Source organism: Python bivittatus, unplaced genomic scaffold (genome assembly GCF_059951505.1).
Source record: "Python bivittatus isolate LINGU-HERP-01145 unplaced genomic scaffold, Pbiv_v1 ctg000690_np1212, whole genome shotgun sequence".
In the NCBI taxonomy this organism is placed as follows: Eukaryota; Metazoa; Chordata; class Lepidosauria; order Squamata; family Pythonidae; genus Python; species Python bivittatus.
The window spans coordinates 10,607,858-10,620,383 of NW_028277096.1; the positions used below are offsets into that span (position 1 = coordinate 10,607,858).

Consider the following 12,526-nt stretch of genomic DNA (forward strand, 5'->3'; position numbering starts at 1 on the left):
TCTAACTGTTAGTTCTTGGCCCGCATACAGATTTCTCAGGAGACAGGTAAGGTGGTCTGGTACTCCCATCTCTTTAAGAATTTGCCACAGTTTGTTGTGATCCACACAATCAAAGGCTTTTGCATAGTCAATGAAGCAGAAGTAGATATTTTTCTGGAACTCTCGTGCTTTCTCCATGATCCAGCGAATGTTGGCGATTTGATCTCTAGTTCCTCTGCCTCTTCGAAACCCAGCTTGTACATCCGGTAGTTCTCAGTTCATGTATTGCTGAAGCCTAGCTTGTAGGATTTTGAGCATAACCTTGCTAGCATGTGAAATGAGTGCAATTGTGCGATAGTTTGAGCATTCTTTGGCATTGCCCTTCTTTGGAATTGGAACATAAACTGACCTTTTCCAATCCCGTGGCCACTGTTGCGTTTTCCAAACTTGCTGGCATATTGAGTGCAGCACTTTAACACCATCATCTTTTAGTATTTTAAATAACTCAGCTGGAATACTGTCATCTCCACTAGCTTTGTTGTTAGCAATGCTTCCTAAGGCCCACTTGACTTCACTCTCTAGGATGTCTGGCTCAAGGTCAGTGACCACACCAGCATGGACATCAGGGACATTAAGATCTTTCTTGTATAGTTCTTCTGTGTATTCTTGCCACCTCTTCTTAATCTCTTCTGCTTCTGTTAGGTCCCTGCCTTTTTGTCCTTTATCATGCCCATCTTTGCACTAAACGTTCCTTTGATATCTCCAATTTTCTTGTAGAGATCTCTAGTCTTCCCCATTCTATTTTTTCCTCAATTTCTTTGCATTGTTCATTTAAGAAGGCCTTCTTATCTCTCCTTGCTATTCTCTGGAAATCTGCATTCAGTTGCTTATATCTTTCCCTTTCACCCTTGCTTTTCGCATTCCTTCTTTCCACAGCTATTTGTAAAGCCTCATCAGACAGCCATTTTGCTTTCTTGCATTTCTTTTTCTTTGGGATGGTTTTAGTTGCTGCCTCCTGTACAATGTTACGGACCTCCGTCCATAGTTCTTCAGGCACTCTGCCTACCAAATCTAATCCTCTAAATCTATTCATCACCTTCACTGTGTACTCACAAGGAATATGATCTAAGTCATACCTGAGTGGTCTAGTGGTTTTCCCTACATTCTTCAATTTAAGCCTAAATTTTGCAGTAAGAAGCTCATGATCTGAGCCACAGTCAGCTCCTGGTCTTGTTTTTGCTGTCTGTATAGAGCTTCTCCATCTTTGGCTGCAAAGTATATAATCAATCTGGTTTCGGTATTGACCATCTGGTGATGTCCATGTGTAGAGTCGTCTCTTGTGTTGTTGGAAAAGAGTGTTTGCTATGACTAGCTTGTTCTCTTGACAGAACTCTATTAGCCTTTGCCCTGCTTCATTTTGTACTCCAAGGCCAAACTTGCCTGTTATTCCGATTACTCCTTGACTTCCTACTTTAGCATTCCAATCCCCTATGATGAAAAGGACATCTTTTTTTGGTGCTAGTTCTAGAAGGTGTTGTAGGTCTTCATAGAAGCGGTCAACTTCAGCTTCTTCAGCATCAGTGGTTGGGGCATAGACTTGGATGACTGTGATATTGAATGGTTTGCCTTGGATACGCACTGAAATCATTCTGTCGTTTTTGAGGTTGTACCCCATTACTGCCTTTCCCACTCTCTTATTGACTATGAGTGCAACTCCATTTCTTCTAAGGGTTTCTTGCCCACAGTAGTAGATATAATGGTCACCCGAATTAAATTCACCCATTCCCGTCCATTTCAGTTCACTGATTCCCAAGATGTCGATGTTCAATCTTGTCATCTCATGTCTGACCACATCCAGCTTGCCTTGGTTCATAGATCTTACATTCCAGGTACCTATACAATATTGTTCTTTACAGCATCGGACTTTCTTTTCGCTTCCAGATACATCCACAGCTGAACGTCCTTTCGGCTTTGGCCCAGCCACTTCACTCTTTCTGGAGCTACTTGGAATTGCCCTCCGCTCTTCCCCAGTAGCATATTGGACACCTTCCGACCTGAGGGGCTCATCTTCCGGCGTCATATCTTTTAGCCTTTTGACATTGTCCATGGGGTTTTCTTGGCAAGGATACCGGAGTGGGTTGCCATTTCCTTCTCCAGTGGACCACATTTTGTCAGAACTCTCTGTCATGACCTGTCCGTCTTGGGTGGCCCTGCACGGTATAGCTCATGGCTTCACTGAGTTACGCAAGCCCCTTCGCCACGACAAGGCAGTGATCCATGTTCCTTTTAATGCTGTTTCTAGTTACACAATACAGCAGACGTAGGCAACTTTTGGGGCCCAGTGTGCAGATCTGAAATGTTGACAGGAGACCATCGTGAATGTGTTCATGAAATAACTGCTGGGGGAAGAGGGTTGCCTGTTCAGAAAATGGCTTCCATAGTGGGCATGACCATTAACGCAACATCAGAAGGTGACAAACTGTTATCTCTAGTCCCACTGTGCTATCCGAGGCATGCTTTTCTTCCCCTCATCTGATGACCATACCTTCAACCCATACATGTACACTTGTACTCCAGTGCAGCCAACCTTTGGGATCCCCTCTACAGCCTAAGGTATTTTTGTAAGTGAAGGTGATGATTTGCAGCAAGCCAGCTTCCATGTTCCCTTCCCCTATGATAGTGTGTACCACCACCTCTGCTGGCCTCTTCTCCTGCTTTGTAGGACCAGAAAGTTTCCATTCCCAATTGTATGGAGAATTGTTTTGAGAATTTTCTCTAGGGAAGTGGAGAGCTTGCTAGAGATGCTGTTTTATATCTTCTGTTTCATTAGGCTACTTACTATAAAGTGTGAGCAGATAAATTCACTCTTACTCATCTGTTCTTTTTTTGTTGTTGTTTTTATTTTCTGCTTTCAGCAGCTACATTGCTTTTCTATATAACGCACCATCCTATTTAAAGAAGCATTTTGGAATGGTGCCATTTCAATTCCAAATTAATAGGCAGCCAGCTACCTGAGTTTGTTGTTGACTTGGTAGGGAACCCCCCCCCCAAAAAAAACCCCAAACTCCACACCTTGGATATAGGATATTATGCATGTAAAAAGCTCAGGTTGCCAGAATTGGCTTTGGACTTACAAACTTAAGAACTACAGAGATGGATTCTCAGTTTTGATGAATTAACGCAGCCTCCCATTGGAGTCCTCCTTTTGTAGCAGGTGGCTCCAGAATTTGTAGTCTCAGCACATTTGGAGGGTATTTGGTGGAGGAAGATTGAGCTAAGTGTAAATACTTCCAATATTTTCTATAAAAATATTCTTATGATAAAGTTGATTTTTTTAGCCTGGGATACTGGGATTTGCCCGATTTTCCATTTTTACATGGAATGTTTGGAGCAAACCCAAAATGAGAGACAAACAGGGTAATGCTAACTATTCTAGCTTTGCATTTTAGAGAAAATGGGGAAGGGACTTACAAAGGTGGCATGGATGTCTACTTCTCCTTCCCCTTGTTTCCCCTATACTGATTTCTTACCTCTTTTCTTTTTCTTTTCTTTTCACACTTTAAAAGCTCTTGGTCCTAGTGGAGTAGAAAATAAGCTTAAGGTGTGGTGAGCACCCTTGGTTCTGTTGGATCCTCCTGGCATATACAGATACTTTGGAAATATAGTGAGGGCTGTTTTCTGCTGCCCTATTGCCTCCTGCTTCCTGGGTAATCAGATGATACAGTGGGGAGCCAGGATTCAGGGCCTTGGACTTAATCCTTATAGTTCAGCCTGAGCTACATCTCTCCTGCTCAGAGCTTCAGCAGACCAGCAATGGACCATTTGTTGGTTCTGTGGCCACCATCCTCTCTGTCTAGAGTGAAAGGCCAGCCATAGGGTGGCCTGGGATGAAGGACAAGATGGTGCCCATCCCAGTTCTCATAATTCTTACTTCAGTGTTGGAAATAGGGCAGCATCCTCTGGCAATTCTGGAATAACTGACTTGTTCAGGTGGGTAAGAGTGGGAGGCTACTACTGTTTAGACCAGCCCCAGCCCCTGCAGTTGTTACATGAAATGGCCCACTTCATTCGGACTGGTTCTGGCAGGGTACCTATGAAAAAGAAGGAAAGATGGGAGTGGTGCAGCTAATTCCTAAGGCATAGCCAGTGGCTTTTTGGTATTAAAAAAGGGAAGAAAGGGGGAAAGAGTCTTCTGCCACTGAAAGTCTTCTCCTTCTAAAATTATGTCAGCCACAGCCCTTAAAACAAACCAATTCATTCACCTCCTACCAATTCTCATTTTAAGGATCCCTTTCAAAGCCACTTGCTTCCTTACTAAGCGCTGCTAAAGGTTAACGCAACCTATATATGTTATATTCAGAGATCCTTTTTATTTTCAGCATTTCTGTGGCTTCATACAGCTTTTAAAAGCTATCTTTTCTCCTTCTGGCGAAACATGTTCTCAGCTAATGCATTAATTGAACAGATGATTGTACCTGAATCTTAGCATCTGCAGCATGTAAAATGGCTGTACAGTGTCTGGTGCCTTAATGATTTGTGCAGGCAAGCAACCAAGATGATTATGGGATAACACAGCTTCTGTAGGAAGAAAAGCTACAGCTTCTCCGTCCCATCCTGAGAGTCCTCCAAATGGTGTGGCCTTCAATTCATTGCTGGGAATTCTGGGAGTTCAATCCATGCATATGGAGGGTGGGCAGGCTAGGGGAAGCTGTGATAGAAGTATATAAAATCATACCTGGTATGGAAGTGTGAACAGAGAGACATTTTTCTCCCTCTGGATGATTTGGGATCATCCATTGAGATGAAATGTAGGGAGATTCAAGGTTGATAAAAGAAAACATTTATTTACAGAACACAGAGTTCAGCTGTAGAATTCGTTGCTCTCAGATGTGATGATGATCACCAGTTGAAATGTTTTTTTTTAAAGGAGTCTGGACATACTTATGGAGGATTGGGCTGTCTAATAGCCATTGATGGCCTGATTTTTTAAAAAATTTATTATGTGCCATCAAGTCATTTTTGACTCCTAGCAACCATGTAGATAGATTTTTTCCAAGATGATCTATCCCTACTCTGTGCTTTCATGTCTCCCAATGGTGCACTCACCACCTCTGTCACTGAGGATGGCTTGATACCAACTCCTGAATCATAGCCTGCACTCCTTAAATACCAGCTCCTAGAGAAGTGGAAGTGAGATACAGTCTTCCAGTCCATGTTTGTGAGTTTCCTGTAAGCATCTGATAGCACAGAATGATGAGCCACATTGGCTTTTGGTCTGATACATCAGGACTCTTCTTATATTCTTACATGTGAACAGGTGGGAGTGTAATAGAAGTAGGATCCATCCTTTCCCAGCCTTGTGATTTAATTTCTAAAGCAGCCTTCTCCATCTGGTGGTCTTTAAATATATTGGATTTCAATGCCAATAATTCTCTACCAGATGCATTTCAACACATCTGAAGAGTGTTGGGTTGGAGAAAAAAAGTTCAAGAGATATACATTAGCATCCCACAAAGGCAAAAACAGGGCTAGTAATGCACTTACAAGAGAGGTTATAACAGGTAAATCAAGATGGTTGGGGTGTTTGAAAATAGTACAAGTGCAATATACTGTTGCAGCAGTGCTCTCCCAAATGTTTTGGACTTCACCTCCCATGAACTTTAGGCAGAATAACTAATGGCAAAGGATTATGAAAGTTGTGCTCCAAAATATCTGGAAGGCACCAGTTGGCTACCCCTGCTGTACTGATTAAAAATAATGGCTTCCTCTTTGCTTACCCTGTTCCTTATTACAATTCTTTCCAGAGATCCATGTGGCTGAAATCCCCACCTTGGATGCTTCAAATGAACTACTCAGTCCCGATGGCCTACACCATCATCTAATAACATAAAAAGCCAGGATTCAAATATGGGTGATTCCACAGCAGAGATTGTTGGCCAAGTCACAGACATGTGTTGCAAAGATGCCCAGACAGAGCTTGCCAAGAGAGTAGCTGCCATCAGTGTAGCTGTTGGTCCCAATGCTATTAAACCTAACAGTCAGGAAGCAATAGAAGAAAATGTTCTGTTCTCTAACTGCACAGCAGCGAAAAACCAAAGGAATGGGGTCAGTGTTGATTCAGAAACATCTGAAGAACTGGATGGCACCAATAAGCTGCATGCACCAAAGAAGGTCCCCAAAAGGCCCATTTTGACTGGCAGGAAGTATTCTCTTCAAGAAAAGACTACTGGAAATTGCTTGAGTTCCGCTGATCTTCCAGACTTTGGTCCATATGCCACAGGACCCTCCACACACATTTCACCACGAATAGTGAGGAGGCCAACAATAGAGTCCCACCGAGTCTCCATCTCAGATGCTGCGGTAAGTTTGCTCTTCATGGCCCACTCTGATGACTAGCTATTATGCCCATTGGGGATAGCTGTAGTTCAGCAGTGCAAAAGATCCACCAAGATCCACAACTATTCCTAATCATTAATGCAAGCATTCCTTGCCCCTGACCAGTCTACCTGAGTCATATTTTTACCACCTGCCCCTTTCATTTCTCTCTACCATCATCTTTGGATGCATTTGCTTTGGCACATATCCTTGGGAAGTTTTATCTGTAGCGGTAGCTTGCTTATTATTATTTTATTGGCTGACGTGTGTAGCATTTCCCAGGGTGACTCACACAAGAGTGGAAAGTAAGCAATTTAAAAATTTAATGCAGGCAAAGGGTGTGTAGTTGCTACACTATTGATAACTGCAAAAATCCCCATAACAGTTTCACTGGACTGTAAAGACTAGCTGATGTTTTGTGGCATCAACTTTCATTAAGTCAAGTCTCCCTTGTGGATTGTTCTTAGTTGGCAGATATATTTTTATTTGTGTCCAGAGGAAAAAGCAAAATGGCCATGAAATGCAAGAGGTTCCTGTGACATTTCCATCCAAATATATACAAGCTGAGGATCGACTAATTCCTTTGTAATAGTAGTCACTAGTAACAATACTATCTCTCTATAGTGCTATGTAAATTTATCAGTAAGAGAAAACCCAGTTGTTGAAGACATGCTTTGGTGAAAGCCAATGCAGTGTAGTAGACAAAAAAGGGATCCCTGATTTTTGGGGACCAAAGTAGACATTTGCAATTTGTAATGGGAAGCAACTGAGTGCTTCCTTCCTGTTTCAGCCATTAAGTATCTCCAGTGCACCTACCCACAGAGTTGTTGTAAAGATAAGCTACTCCGTCAACTCTTAAGAATAATGATACTAATAAAGATTCCTTTACACCATATTTCTAACTGAATCTGTGATTACCATCTTGTGCAAAAATATATGCTTCCCTCTGATGTCTGCCTGTTTTTATTTTTCTGACATTGTCAAGGATCTCTGAGAAGGCCAAAGAATAAGTCTCTTTAAGCACACTAGAAGTCATAATGATTGTGACCTGCCACAATTCTTTTTAAACAGAAAGCTGTTGCTAGAGGTGGTGTTTGATGTGACATTGATGGAGGCTGCAGGGGAATGACTGAGTTTGTCTCTTAGACATATCTATTTATTCTGGGTTTCTAGGTCTACCCTTCCTGCCCTTTTCCTTTCATCTTTAATTTATCTTTCCTATAACTACTCACTGAAGACTTAATATAGATACGGCATGTTTTATTTTCAGTGTTTACAGGGCACAAAGCATACGTAGGCATTTTATTTGCAAGACATCCTCTTTGTTTCTGATATTGATGTAATCCAAACCCATACATAACTGGGGAGGGGGGGAGTAGGATCTTGAGGTTTATGCAATTTTTTTTTTAAAGATTTTCAGAAAGACCTGTAGGGGAAAGATGAAACAGAGAACTGAATGGCAAGAAAGAGGGCTGGAAGGGCTGGAATCTCCACATTGCAGTATTTTTGCCACAGGCCCTAACTGTATAAGTGTACAGCAGGCTACTCTAATCTGGTTCTTTCCAGATGTGTTGGACTTCAGCTCTCAAGCTTCCTAACCAACACAGTGCCATAGGGAGTCTTGAGTAAATGCTGAGCACATCTGCTAAGCATCTGATTGGGGAAGGCTGGCTTAAACATTTGTTTTATCGAAGAGTTGGCTTCTTTGCCATTCCTTCTCTCTCCTGGCCCCCACCTAAATCATCAGAGTGTTTGACAAGCACATTATGTAGGGTTGGAGATTGTCTGCTTTCCTAGACAAATTTCTTACCCATCTCCCCAGAACCTTCCGATGCATAAGAATGCCTTCAAAAGCCTCCTAAAATCATTTGTCATTGTCAGGCCCCGGAGGCAGCATATCCATACTGCTATGGTTGCAATCATTATGCAACCTAATTTACTCATCTTGGCAAAAATGAAGATGAAATCAATCAATGCCATGTGCTGCTGGCTTATGCTCAAGGTGGCTCCATCAGTTGAAAGTGAAGATGGATGAGTGCTTCCCCACTGCATTGTGTAAACAAGGAACGGCAAAAGCAGGTGCCATGTGAAGCCTCTGCATATCTAGCCAGTGACACATTTTTTTGGCAAAGAGTAGCTGGCATATGTTCTGTGGCAATAAGGCTAGAGCTGAAGGCTGCTTCTTGGGATTTAACTCCTTTCCAAAGCTTCCAGAAGAAGAAGTGAAATACTAGGTGAGAGTTTGGAATCAGAGGATAGAACCATTTTCTTTCTTTTTAAAGTAATTTTTATTATAAGAAGATTATACACAGGATTAAAAAACTACCGAAACATAAAAGGAAAAGTAGGAAGAGGAAGAAAATATAAAGGAGTAAAAAAAAAAAAAAAAGTGAAAGATAACAAAGAAAAAGAAAAAGGAATGTATCTAAAGCAGCAACTTCCAATCTTCTTCGCAAGCAGTTACATACATAGTAATTACCATCTCCACCCTCCCAAATTGCATATTTTGGTTCCTTTCTTCCCATAAACAAACTTTTTAAATTAATAAATCCCAAAATCACCAGTTAATTTTTATTCATTTTCAGCAAAAAATTCATAAAGTTTTCCAGTCTTTTATAAAAAGTAATTGTAGTCCCCTCCTTAATCAAACAAGTCAATTTAGCCATTTCTGCAAACTTAGCCATCTTCACGATCCACTTCTCCATTGAGGGTATTTCTGTAGTCTTCCATCTTCGTGCATATAATAGCCTCGCTCCAGTTACCATATATAAAACCAGTGGTCCATGAGCCTTTTCTAGTTAACTGTCCATAAGCCCTAGTAAGAAAAATTCCAGTTTCATCTGAATATTATTTTTTAAAACTCTCTGCACAAACATACGAATTTGTGTCCAATAGCTTTTTCACAAGTCCACCATGAATGACAAAATGTCCTTTCATGTTTTTCACATTTCAGACAGTAATTACAAGTACCTTTATACATCATATTCTGTTCCTGATACTTCTTTATCTATACTGAATCTTTCTCTTAATTGTGCATATGAAAACCATTGAAAACTAAACCACTCTGCAATCAGTTGCTCTCTTGATTTCATCTGAAGCTCTACATTTTCTTGTACTAACAAGTTTTTATAAGTTAGCCATTTTTCTTTGCCCCTCATTTCTTTTCTGCAAAACACTTCTTGGGCTGAGATCAACAAAAATATTTTGGGGCATAGCCTGAGTTTGTATCTATTTCATATTCATAATATAGCATTCCTGGTACAGGTAGTCCTCAACTTACGACTACAATTGGGATCAGAACTTCCATTGCTAAGTGATGTGGTTGTTAAGTGAGTTGTGCCTGATTTTATGACCTTTTTTGCCATAGTTGTTAAATGAATCACTGGGGTTATTAAGCAAATCATGCGGTTGTTAAGTGAATCCCCCATTGACTTTGCTTGTTAGAACCCCTCTGGGAAGATCACAAATGGCAATCACATAACCCTGGGATACTGCAACCATTGTAAATACATGCTGATTGCGAAGCACCTGAACGTTGATCACATGACCACGGGATCGGTACAACAGTCATAAGTGTGAGGAACAGTCATAAGTCACTTTTTTCAGTGCTGTCAGAAGCCCCCTGGGAAGGTCACAAATGGTGATTATGTGACCCTGGGAGGCTGCAATTGTTGTAAATACGTGCTGGTTGCCAAGTGCCTGAATTTTGATCACATGATAATGGGGTCACTATGATGGTTGTAAGTGTGAGGAAAGGTAGTAAGTCACTTTTTTCAGCATTGTCATAACTTCGAAGAGTCGTTAAACAAATGGTCATAAGTTGAGGACTACCTGTATAATGATTTTTAAAATCTATGTTTACTTTAACTTTATCATACCATAAGTAACCATGCCACCCAAACCACAAACCATGTACTTCTAATTCTAAAAGTCTCTTGTTTCTTAACAACAGCCATTCCTTAATCCAAACCAAATAGCAGGCAGCAAAATACAATTTAAAATCAGGTAGTCCCAATCCTCCTCTTTCCTTTCTATCTTGGAGAATTTTACATTTAACCCTTGAGAATAGGACAATTTTCTCAAGTTGGCTTGAGAGCTGTCAATACCATATCCATCAGGCTTTTCCTCCAAAGAGCCAAGTGCCATCTGTCCCCACAGTGTAGTTAAAGGTGTGACGAACTGCTCGATTTATATGCCAACGTCTCCCTCTCCTGTCTGTGGCAAGCCAGGTATGGTGTAGGTTCTCAGGGATCTTGGAGTGACTCCACCCAGCCAGCTTTTCACTGGATCTTCCTAATCAGGAATTAGTACAAGATCTGTTTTTCTCAGATTCCCCTTATGGTGAGCTATTGAACTGTGGGATGTAGCTTCTCTGCAGATATGCTGAGGTCCTGGGACTGAATTACCCACGCAAGCTGGTGATTAGATCCTCCTGGATAGGAAAGAGGGAAGAACTTCTAGTTGCATTTTGTTTGAACTGAAAGGTCTTTCTAAACCCGATGTTCTTCTATCCACTGTTATTTCTGCCTCCTAATTTAGCATCTTGTATTACTGTAGTGTTACTTTTCTAAACTTATCTTCCTCTTCCATTTTAATTTTTGGCTTTTCCCACAGTTCTCTCCTAACCCCCAGCCTTGCTTCAAACTGTTGCCTAGATCTAGCCTTGATCTCAGGTTCTATCCATATGCCATCTGGCTCCATCCTGGGTTCTGTCAAGCACCACTCCTTATCCTGCTTTTTGATCCAGCAATCCTTGGTCCAGCCCATAGATTAGCTTCTGCATTAGTTAGGGCTGCTGCAAAAGCCTCTTCACTTCCTTTTCTCCATTGTGAAGGGTTGTGTCAGAGGCTTCTATCCATCCTTATAACCATTTTCTATTGACTTTTAGACAATTGACAAGGGGAGAATCTGCAAAAGTCTCTCATGTTTATTCACAAGCAATTATTAAGGAATCCTTTGCTAGCACCCCAGCTCAGCAGAAATGGAACAAGAGTAGCTTTGGGAACTGGGAGCTGTGTTCTTTTGAACCTGATTCAGCCTCAGGTGTCTGCTTTTGCTTCAGAGGCTCAAGAAGCGGGGTTTTGCTTCTGTGTTCTTAAAAACTCTGTCTGAAATGAGCAACCAATTCCACGTGGACCAAGTCACCATAAGGGAGCAACAAAGTTCCAGATCCCTGCTATGCTACAGTGCCACCATTCGCACAGGTGGCCAGAGAGTGGATTGCAGCAGCTGCTTCAGTATGGACGCCAGAGGGTCAATAGAATACAAGCCGGACTTCTAAAGGGGTTGATTCTGGCCTTTTATTTTGACATTATCTTGGTTTTTTCTGGGTTCCACTCCACCATTTGACTGTTCTCTCCCAGAACCTTACAGCTTAATTTTGGCTTCCTATGGTATGTATCAATACTGTACATATGATTTGCATATTACAGGCACATACAATGCAAAGAAATAATCCTACTTTATTTAATACTGTGGGTAATATTTTGTATTGTTTTGTATACCTTGGCCATGTAAATATCATTCATGGGCTTACTCTCACAGAACAGCATCCTGAAATCCAATGAATCAGGACCTTTGATTAATTATCTGACTGTAGTTTACAGTAATTCTTTGTGCAGCAACAAAACAACCTAATACCAGTATGCCGCATAGGAGGGCAGTGGGTCTGTTGCATTCACTGCCAGCCGTAGTTGCAACTGCTGAATACACCAAAGAGTAGAACTTTGGCCCCGAAGCCCAAACTAGCAAATATTATTTCCAGTTCAACCCCAGATCTTTAGATAGCAGCATAATAAAGACATAGGTGCTGACCAATGAGAACATTCAACCTAGAGCTGTTTTGTTGCTACCTTAAACCATAAAACTATCTTTCTTCTATTTATGTGTATCAGTCTCTGAAAATTATATAGTTAGGGCTTAGCTGATAGCAGTTTTCAAGGTTATCTTATCGCCACACTTTGTGCAAAAGTTCTGGTTGATAAAAAGATAGAAAACAGGAGGATTCATGGATGAAAGAGAAAATAAAAGGTGTGGTGGGAAGTCCTCCAGGTAGTCATAAAAGATGACTTTAAGAGGTGGTTGCGAGGTTAGAAATCTCTGCTTTTGCTCAACCCTTCGCCATGGTAACCTGAGGCATGCTAGATTATTGTATTCTCTTCTTCAGTCATCA

General features: G+C 41.2%; 1 protein-coding gene across 3 annotated transcripts in view; it reads left to right on the forward strand.

Moving 5' to 3' along the window:
* The window catches only part of CAMKK1 (calcium/calmodulin dependent protein kinase kinase 1), a 110,152-nt gene that overhangs the window by 39,796 nt on the left and 57,830 nt on the right, over positions 1-12,526 (forward strand). For all 3 annotated transcript variants that reach the window (XM_088152266.1, XM_088152264.1, XM_088152265.1), the window contains exon 2: positions 5,784-6,339. In XM_088152266.1, the coding sequence (XP_088008392.1) occupies positions 5,887-6,339 (453 nt within the window). In that variant the 5' untranslated portion in view covers positions 5,784-5,886. The remainder of the gene's footprint in view (positions 1-5,783; positions 6,340-12,526) is intronic.